This window comes from Myxocyprinus asiaticus, chromosome 5, assembly GCF_019703515.2.
Source record: "Myxocyprinus asiaticus isolate MX2 ecotype Aquarium Trade chromosome 5, UBuf_Myxa_2, whole genome shotgun sequence".
In the NCBI taxonomy this organism is placed as follows: Eukaryota; Metazoa; Chordata; class Actinopteri; order Cypriniformes; family Catostomidae; genus Myxocyprinus; species Myxocyprinus asiaticus.
The window spans coordinates 24,904,026-24,915,014 of NC_059348.1; the positions used below are offsets into that span (position 1 = coordinate 24,904,026).

The 10,989-nt window shown below is 38.0% G+C and overlaps 1 protein-coding gene across 2 annotated transcripts in view; it reads right to left on the reverse strand.

Annotated features, from left to right (window-relative positions):
* LOC127440388 (dihydropyrimidine dehydrogenase [NADP(+)]) overlaps nucleotides 1-10,786 on the reverse strand; it is a 231,188-nt gene extending 220,402 nt beyond the window's left edge. For both annotated transcript variants that reach the window (XM_051696916.1, XM_051696917.1), the window contains exon 1: nucleotides 10,708-10,786. In XM_051696916.1, coding sequence (XP_051552876.1) covers nucleotides 10,708-10,746 — 39 coding nt within the window. In that variant the 5' untranslated portion in view covers nucleotides 10,747-10,786. The remainder of the gene's footprint in view (nucleotides 1-10,707) is intronic.
* Between the last annotated feature and the right edge of the window lie 203 nt (nucleotides 10,787-10,989).

The window sequence follows — 10,989 nt, forward strand, 5'->3', positions numbered from 1 at the left end:
GATTGAACTCAGTCCATAAGTTAAAGCGGGTTCATTGTTTTGTCAGTTTAAATAAAACCTGTTTTAAAATGTCAGCAATGTTCAGATTTCAACTGTGAGGTTGCTTTCTCCTCTCAAACTACCACATCTTCAAGTCTAGAGTTAAAAAAAAAAAAAAAAAAAAAAGCTAAAGGATTCAGTACAATTAAATCGCAGCAGAAGCACATACTAAAGAACAAGTATATACATTTAATTAAAACACTGGGCTTTGGCTAGGAGAAGGCAGGATTGATAGGCATTTTAAGCAGGATGTGATGTGCCATGTGCTGCACTGCCACAGGGAGAACTCTAGAGACTGGCTTTATCACTCTCTACTGGTCATACTGATCAACTGAGACAACAAATCAATACTGGCTTTTTTCTTGCCAAAGTAAGCAAAATATGCTCCCTATCCAGAAAAAGAACAGTGAATATGATCAAATGATGATAGGAAACTATGTATTTTGATATCAGCTATATTAAAGATGGTGGGAAGCCTTGTATGAGGTGTATTATTATCGTGATTTGGATAAGATTTAACAGAATCTGGAAAAGCACGGTACATATGTTTTACAAATGCATTTTAAAGTTCTATTCAGAAATGTGTTAAATTGGTACAATAATAATCTGTTAAAGGGTTAGTTCAGCCAAAAATGAAAATTCTGTTGTTATTTACAAACCCTCGTGTCGTTCTAAACCCGTATTATTTTCTTTCATCCACTGAACACAAAAGGAGATGTTAGGCAGAATATTAGAGACTAAAAGCCTCAGTCACCATTCACTTTCAACATATCTTTTACCTAACATGCTATTTTGTGTTGCATGGAAGAAAGAAAGTAATTTGGGTTTGGAACGATATGAGGGTCATGACGGTATTTAATTTTTGGTTGAGTTATCCCTTTAACCCTCCAGTTTTGTTCAGGTTATTTCTGACATGCTTAAAAGATAAAATAGTGAAAACTAATCTTAAAGGAATATTTCGGGTTCAATACAAGTTAAGCTCAACTTTTGTGGCATAATACTGATTATTACAAAAATTAATTTAGACTCATCCCTCCTTTTCTTTAAAAAAAAAAAAAAAAAAGCAAAAATCTGGGTTCCAGTGAGGCACTTGCAATGGAAGTGAATGGGGACCAATTTCTGAATGTTAAAATACTCAAAGTTTCAAAAGTATAGCCACAAAAAATAAACAATATGGTGTAAACATGATTTTAGTGTGATAAAATCGCTTACTAACCTTTTCTGTGTAAAGTTATAGCAAATTTTACAACTTTGTTGCCATGACGATATAATGTCTACAAACCATAAAACCCAGAAATGACTGTAAAAATTACAATTTAAACAACTTTACAGCTCAAATAATACAAAAGTTTTAACAGAAGAATTAATGTAAGCACTTTTATTAAATTATAAGCTTCACATTTCTGCTTTTAAACACTCCAAAAATTGGCCCCATTCACTTACATTTTCCATGCCTCGCTGTAACCTCGATTTTTTATTTATTTTTTTTTTTTAAAGAAAAGGAGGGATGAGTCAAAATGATTTTTTGTGGTAATCAACATTATACCACAAATGCTGTTGATTGAGCTTAACTTGTATTGAACCTGTGTGTATGTGTGTGTGTGTGTGTGTGTGTACAGGTTTGGGTGGCTTACGAGGACATTTTTTTAGGTTACAAACTGGTCATAACAAGGGTATTATGTTATAAATGTGGTTTATGGGGACATTTCTAGTGTCCCCATAATTGTAATAGCTTAAAAAACATATTAAACTGTGTTTTTTTTTTTGTTTTTTTTTTTTGAAAATGTAAAAATGCAGAAAGTTTTTGGTGAGGGTTAGGTTTAGGGGATAGAATCGATAGTTCATACAGTATAAAAATCATTATGTCTATGGAGAGTCCTCATAAGGATAGCCGCTCCAACATGTGTGTTTATGTGTGTGTGTGTGCGCGCTTGTACCTAACCTCAGGTTGCTCCAAAGTTAGCAGTCTGAGGGTAGCAGGGGTTTAGGTTGCTGTCAATGTTACACGTTTACTGTAATACACTTTGGATTAAAGTATCTGCTAAATGACAGCTAGCTATCATTTTTATCTTATTAAACGTAAATCTGAAAATGAACATGATATTTAACATAGCCTATACAGTATATGTAACAAATGTAGTTAATAAATAGAAATCAATGGGTGTATTGATACAATCTTTTTTTAATATATAGAAAATAGCAAAACATTAACAACATTTACTCTCAAAATAATAATTTTAAGATTTACTCATTCCAATTTCATAACAAAATTCCATAAAATTAAACAAAATAAAATGTAAAAAATATATATATATAAACAATTCAGTTTGATGGAATTTTGTTATAAAATTGAAATGTGTAAGTCTTACAAATAGGCAAAAATATTTTTTGAGTCTAGTAAAAACAACTAGTTCACATGATCACACAAGAACATAAATTGATGAATAATTGGAATGTCAGTTCAAAAGACCATTTCATGTGAAAAATATAGACTTATTTTTTTAACCAACATGCACATTTTAGGGTTAAACATTACTTTCTCAGTCTGTTCTTTCCTCCCTCTCAAGTTTTTGAGGAAGTACTGAGTGGAAGACAGGATACAGAACAGAGGCAATCAAGACCTTAACCCATGCCTTAATTAAATTAGTGTGAAATGACAAACCCATTCCTTTGACTTGTCACACAGACTGAGAACAAGGTTGGTCCAAAGAATAGCAGGCCACTCACAGATGCCTAGCCTGTGGTCGCCCATGCTGGGAACCAACGGCAGCTCTGTTGTACTAATTACAATGCAAACTGAATAGAATCTTCAGGAGACCTTTAGCTGAGCAAGATGATGTTGATGCCAAATGTTGATACATCATGATGGCGCCACGGATGGCCGCCTCGGTGTGGAGCGCTCCTATTCTTTTGTAGTTTTTGCTTCTTTGTCCTGTGTTTAGTAATCTTTTTCCAGTCAGTTTTACCAGGGACAAACTGCTGAACATTCGACAGCATGTACAAGACAACATTTTCCCGGTTTTTGAATATTCGGATGCTTTGCTGGACATTTTAGTCGGAGGTGCAGCTTTGCTGTTCAAGAGACGCAGGCGAGGGAGACAAGCCAGCGCGCTGGTCAGGCTCCGTCGACGTGGCTTTCGAACAACCCTGCCAAGCATTCATCTAGCGAATCTCCGCTCTCTTCCTAACAAAACGGACAAACTACATCTCCTCACCTGTACAAACAAGGACTTTTCCACCTCTGCTGCCTTGTGCTTCACAGAAACCTGGCTGAGTGAAGCTATTACGGACAGCGCATTACATCTGCCGGGCTTTCAGCTGTTCAGAGCGGATCGCATTGCGGATTTAACAGGGAAAACGGAACATGCTTTTACATCAATGAAAGTTGGTGTACAGATGTAACAACGTTAAAGAAGATGTGCTGTCCTAATTTGGAAGCGCTCTTTATTAACTGTAAGCCGTTCTACGCGCCGCGGGAGTTTTCCTAGTTTATTCTGGTCAGTGTGTATATCGCGCCAAACGCATGCGTGAGTGCCGTGCTGCAACAGCTGGCTGATCAGATCACAGACACGGAACAACAATATCCGGACTTAGTTATTATTATTCTTGGGGATTTTAACAAAGAAAATCTCACACGTGAACTGCCTAAATACAAACAGCACATTAAATGCCCAACCAGAGACAGGAACTGAGACCTGAAACTTCCTGTCCCAGTGACCTCATTCCCTCACAGAAATATACTGGATCACTGCTACACAACAATAAAGGATGCATATCGCTCTGTCCCTAGAGCAGCTTTGGGACTCTCTGATCACTGTCTGTTCATCTTCTTCCAATCTACAGACAGAAATTAAAATCAGCCAAGCCTGTAGTAAGGACTGTAAAGAGATGGACCAATGAAGCAGAGCTGGAACTACAAGCCTGCTTTGACTGCACTGATTGGAGTGTTTTTGAGGCTGCAGCCACCGACCTGGATGAGCTCACAGATACTGTTACATCATATATCAGTTCCTGTGAGGATATATGCATTCCTAATAGGACTTATTTAATGTTCAACAACGACAAACCATGGTTTACAGCAGAGCTCAGGCAGCTTCGTCAGGCCAAAGAGGATGCTTACAGGGGTGGGTTTAAAGTCTTGTACAATCAGGCCAGGAACACACTGAATAAGGAAATCAGAGTGGCTAAAAGAAGATACTCTGAGAAGCTGAAAAACAAATTTTCAGCTAACGACCCTGCATCAGTGTAGAGTGGCATGAAACAACTTATGAATTACAGGACTCCTACCCCCAACCCTGTGGTGGACCAACAACTGGCTGACGACCTCAATGTGTTCTACTGTAGATTTGAAAAGCCCAATCTTACACCCCACACCCGCTCTGACCTTCACTTCACACAAACACCAACACCTCCTGCAACCCCCCTCCTCCCCCCTCGTGATACTCAACCTGCACTTAAGATCTGTGAAGAAGAGGTGTGCCACACCTTTCGGAAAAAAAAGACTAGGAAAGCTTCAGGCCCAGATGGCGTTTCACCCGCGTGTCTTCGATCCTGTGCTAACCAGCTGGCCCCTATCTTCACACAGATCTTCAATAGATCACTGGAGCAGTGTGAAGTCCCATGCTGCTTCAAACACTCAATCATCATTCCTGTCCCAAAGAAACAAACAAATCACAGGACTTAACGACTACAGACCTGTCGCCCTGATGTCTGTAGTCATGAAATAATTTGAGAGACTGGTGTTGGCCCACCTGAAGGACATCACTGGACCCTTTCTAGATCCTCTTCAATTTGCTTATCGATCAAACAGGTCTGTGGAGGATGCAGTCAACATTGGATTGCATCATATCCTGCAACATCTGGACAGACCAGGGACATATGCAAGGATCCTTTTTGTGGACTTCAGTTCGGCTTTCAACACCATCATCCCAGCTATACTCCAGACTAAACTACACCAGCTCTCTGTTCCCACGTCTATCTGTTAGTGGATTACCAGCTTTCTGACAGACAGGCAGCAGCTTGTGAGACAGGGGAAATTCACTTCCAGCACCTGTACAATCAACCCAGGGATGTGTTCTCTCCCTACTACTCTTCTCCCTCTACACCAATGACTGCATCACCAAGGACCCCTCTGTCAAGCTCCTGAAGTTTGCAGATGACACTACTGTCATCGGCCTCATCCAAGATGACGATGAGTCTGCATACAGAAGCGAGGTTAAACAGCTGGCTGTCTGGTGCAGTCAAAACAACCTTGAGCTGAACACCCCAAACTGACCCCCCTCACTATTCTAAACAGCACTGTGGCAGCAGTGGAGTCATTCAGGTTCCTGGGCATTACCATCTCACAGGACCTGAAGTGGGAGACCCACATTGACTCCACTGTGAAAAAGGCCCAGCAGAGGTTGTACTTCCTTCGCCAGTTGAGGAAGTTCAACCTGCCACAGGCGCTGCTGATACAGTTTTACTCAGCAGTCATTGAGTCTGTCCTCTGCACTTCAATAACTATCTGGTTTGGTTCAGCTACGAAATCAGATAGCAGAAGACTACAAAGGAGAGTTTGGACTGCTGAGAGGATTATTGGTTGCCCCCTTCCCTCCCTTCAAGAACTATACACTTCCAGAGTGAGGAAAAAGGCTGGAAATCACTCTGGACCCCACTCACCTAGCCCACTACCTTTTTGAACTGTTGCCTTCTGGCCGACGCTTCAGAGCTCTGAGCACCAGAACCGTCAGGCACAGGAACAGTTTTTTCCCTCAGGCTATCCATCTCATGAACAGTTAAAATTGCCCCATTGAGCAATAATTATGTGCAATACACAGTTTAGTCTTTTTATATTTATCCAACACATCCAACCTCTTCTGCCATATATTCCCTTGCATCTGTATCTAACAGATTGTATTAGATTTGCACTATGTATGTGTATGTGTGTTTTTTTTATTTTTTTTTTATTATTATTATCTATGTCTTGTTGCTGTATTTGTATTGTTGTGCTTTGGAAGCTTCTGTCACCAAGACAAATTCCTTGTATGTGTAAGCATACTTGGCAATAAAGCTGATTCTGAAATGATCTGTATTGCTCTATGTAATTATGTTACAGGACTAAATGATATTCTGGACTAGTGCTGAACATTGCTGGGCTGCTTGTGCGTCATGGCTTCATTTCAACTATGGAGGATCAATTCCTGTATTGATTTCAGGCAAAAAGACTAGGCAAGAATCTCTGTAGATTGTGTTTAACTATTCCACCTTCGGAAGGGAGCTGTGTTATGAAAGATGAAGTGTGCTTTGGAAAGAGGTCAAGTTGCCTACATTTGGGATCATTGCATAAACGCTTTCATGTGAATTTGCCTTGTTTTCTCTGCATATACAACAGATGATGTCATTAGCATTAATTATAGCATCAGGGGTTTTCAACCTTTACACTCTCAGAGAGACTTGGGGATGGTCTCTTTTGACTTGGGCCAGTAAGCAAGCATATAGCAAACATTTAGTAATGTCATAGCAACCACCTTGCAACACCCTGGCAATGCCCTACAAATACCCTGACATTGCATAAATGTAAACAAGTGTCATAAAATTGTTATATATACAGTATAAATGTTATATGTATAAATGTTTAAATGCATTTTTACATTTAAAAAAAAAAACACAGATTAGTATGTTTTTAAGCGATTTTATTTATGGGGACACTAGAAATGTCCTCAAAAACCACATTGATAGCATAATACCCTTGTAATTACCAGTTTGTAACCTAAAAAAATGTCCTCGTAAACCACCCAAACACGCAAACACACACACACACACACGTATATATGTATAAGCATGTTCAATACAGTAAATCATTTTCTTTGTATAATTTATAATAATTACACAATATAGATAATTTTAGATTTTTACTATCCTTGTGATAACATTTGATCCCCACAATGTTGTCAGTGTTATAAAGAATATGCATCTAATTGTATCCCATCAATTGTGTTTTGACCCACATATGCATATTAGGCCTAAATAAATGTAAGGATAATTGTTTATGTATTATCTCAAACCAAGGGGAAAGTAACAGTGTGGAACAGGTTCAAATTCCTGATGAGAGAGAGTCAGAGGGCCCCTGCACTGTCCAAAGGGTTTGAAGAAACAGTGTTTTGCGATCAGATTTCTTAATACTGCTCACTTGTGCTTGGGATAATCATTGACTGAACACTGGGGCATGAACCGGCTGAGTGGTTCATAGTTGTATGATAAACCAAGCATAAGGATGGCTGGCTCGTCGTTAACAATGTCCTTTCAAAAACCATCATACTTCTCACTTATGTTTGCTTACATAATACTACACAGTATGAAAATTTAAAGCAAAATAATAAAAAAAAAAGGTCAGTTGCATGACTCTAAAATGGTTTTTGCTGCATTCTTGTACAGAATCTGCAGATATTAAAAAGAATATTGCACAAGTGTTTTATCTGTGTATTGTTCTAGCACTTATCAGTCTCTGTAAACACACTGGAGCACATGCAGTACTACGTCACTCAAAACAAGATTTCTTATGAAAGCTTCAAGCCCCTCTTTCCTGAAACAGTACTAATCAGTTTTAAACAAGAATACTGTTTTGCTCTGAAAAAAAGAGGGTGGTTTATCTCCCTTGTGCAATCATATGACATATGTAACCTATGTAACCTTTTATATAATCACTTTCATCAGTAACATATGTAATTTTCTGAGGCAAATGTCTTCGCAACCATTACATGTAATCACAGACCATTATTGAATGATAAATATTAACAACTATCCTCATGAATTGGAAAATAATTTATTTTGTACGGCACAGATAAAAGCTCTGCTAGGTGCAGCATCTAACTTCGACATCCATGATATGGATGTCTGTCAGCTAATGGGGCTTTCATAATGTTCATGTTGCAATTTTGGCTTTTAAGTCGACAATTTTCTATCACGGTACTTGACTCGCTATCAAGAAGTGGTCATTGTTGGGGTTTGGGGCCTTCTATAAAAAGCCGTAACCCTTTGTGTAAGCGGCCACATTAATCTGTTTTTTAACGAACACTGATGGCCATCCCGGTGGATTTTTTAATGAATCCGTGAGCACACACAATGGCGCGTGTTTAGCGTTCACAGAAAAGCAGGATATTAAAATGAGACATCTGACAGCTCTGCCAAAATGAATGGCCAATTTAATTGCCCCACGGACAGCCATTATTATGACATTTAGTGAGGTATTTTCAGTGGCAGACAGGAGTCATTTAGAACACATTTTAAGTGCACTCTGCATGCGAAGGTCACATTGCCACAGTCATAACACTCATAAATAGAAATGCTAATAAGAGTCGTCAGTAACAGTTCTATTTTCTCTATGAAAGTCAATGCCCATATCTGCTCAACTTTAGAGAGGAAGCTTTATCTCACCTGAGCAGAGATGTCATCCAGCATGTGCTGTGCATACCAAGACTTCATAAAAAATTCTTGATGGCTGTTTTCTCTGAGTAGGCTCACTAGAGTCACCACTAACTGATATGATGTATGTACAGTACCTCTAGATCAAAGATAGCAAATGCTAGCCACACAATAATGTTGGAAATAATGCTCTGAGTTTGGACTGAAGATTGCTAATTGCATTGAAATGCATCAGGAGCCGGTTGCACCAGCTATACGTAAGTTACAACTTAGCCTAGTTGTGGCGTAAATGGGCACTAAGTCACAATTTACGCACTACTAAATATTTGAGCGTTGCACCATTAAACTTAGGTAGAACATAACGCTACGAATAAACTAAATATTTATGGAAGCCTCCGACCAGGAGTAACGGATGGAATAAAAAAGCAGACTCATTTAATGACATCAACGAGCTTATGTTTTGCATGACAGACATCAGTCATTTCGACATACATTATGATGTTGAAATTTACGAGAGAGAGAGAGAAAAAAACGTACTTTTAAGCGGCTCTTCAGCATGAAACCGATCTAACGGTGCAGTTTTTATGGTGCGTCGCCTGATGTCAAGTTTCAACACGTTAAAAATATGTATAGGATATTAAAATGAATAAATGTCTATTCCAGCCTGTTGTATTAGTATGTATTTATCACCCCTTATTTAATTTAGCTACAGTTCCTATATATTGCTATTTACACAGGGCAAATATACTATTAATCAAATCTACTTTTATTACGTATCGTATTTTAATGGGGATATAATTTATTACAGCTGATATTTACATGAGCAAACAAGGTTTGAACATCAACCTTAACAAGATCAAATTGAAATTCACGGCTTTTTAACACTTCTGTGTACAAATATGAAGGCTGTTTATTGGATCAATACAGGTAAACGTCATATTATGCGACTACGCATTACTTTACGGAGAGCTTACGACCTACTAGTTAAGTCTTGCCTTAAGAAAAGGTGGTGCAACCAAATTAAGCACTGACTTAGTTACAAACTAACTAGTAGTTACTAACCCGTTAGTGTGAACTTTACGTCCCAACATACGTGAGAACTTACGCACAGCTGGTGCAACCCTACCCTGTTGAGTGAGTGGACTGTCCTAAAGTGAGGTCAGGCCTGAATTGTAATTCTGCACCATTTAAAAAGGGACCAAATTGAAACATTTGATTATGACTCCTTGTATTGTGCTCCAACTTAATTAATTTATTTAATTTTAATTCAGAACAATCTGAACAAAATATTGTGCCCCTATTTTATCTAGACTAATTAAAGAACTACATTAGCAACCTGCTTGTTTAAGTGCACTTGATAAAAACAAAATATGATTTAACACTTTTTTTCCTTGTTGTAAAGTCCTCCCAATGAAACTTACACCTCGGTGTCTGTATGTTACTTTAAAAAAGATCCCCGGTTATTTACAATATAGGCCAAGGAAAGTGTAGCCTACCCTGGTCAGGCAAAACAAAGGGCTTGTCTCTTATAGTGCAAAAATTATAGGAAAACATGTAACATGGACTGTACACTTGTTTATCTGAAAGAAATGACCATTAAATTGCAACTGTATATTTTCATTAAGCTACTAATCATGGCTTAATCGTTTTTGAATAATTATGATACTGTGCATTACTGCTGAATATGGGTCCCTGTCCAAGGTTCTGAAATTTTTCACTATCTACAGACAAGGCCATGTGAAATGCTATTAATTTTCCGTCTTATTCATCTCTACCTTTATAAACATTCAGGGGGATTTATAACTGTCCTTCAATTTCAAATATTAAAGACTTGAGAGCAAAAAAAATCCCATATGTAGCCTTATATCATACTCATACCAGTACTGCAAATGTATCTAACTTATAATGATATTATTATATATTATCATATGCTGTGCATTAAGCTCTCGTTCTTAGGTTGACATAAATTCGGAATACTGAATAAGTACATTTCAAGATAAAATAATGTGCGTGAATTATGAAGTTTGCTTTTATTAAAGTCAAGTGTGCTATATTGTTTCTTTATTTTTATTGATTCGATGTGTTTGTATTATGCGCGGCGTTCCAAGTTTTGTCTCTCACAGTCTGACACAGACTGTACACAAATCACCTTACCTGATTTTAAAAGCACGGACACGTGATCAAAAACAGCAACAAATGCGTGTTTAAAAACATCTTACCGAACGAAATACTTCAAAAACAAAATTTAGAGGCATGTCGGATTACCTCTATATCTTGCAATTCTTTGCGGAGCATTGTAGCCATGACGATATGATCCGATCTCTCCTCCGTGAAAAACACGAACTCGTGACAGCAGCAGGTCTGAGTACGCGCTTAGCACTTAAGTGAGCACGTCTAAAAACATGAGACTAGTCCATTTTCTTACCGCTCACTTTAACAACAAACTTTGTTGTTAACTTTGCGTTAACGCAGATCTTAGAAAGCACCTATCTTAAAGCGATGCACACATCTATATTCTTTTAATCCCAATAATTTGTGAAATTAACA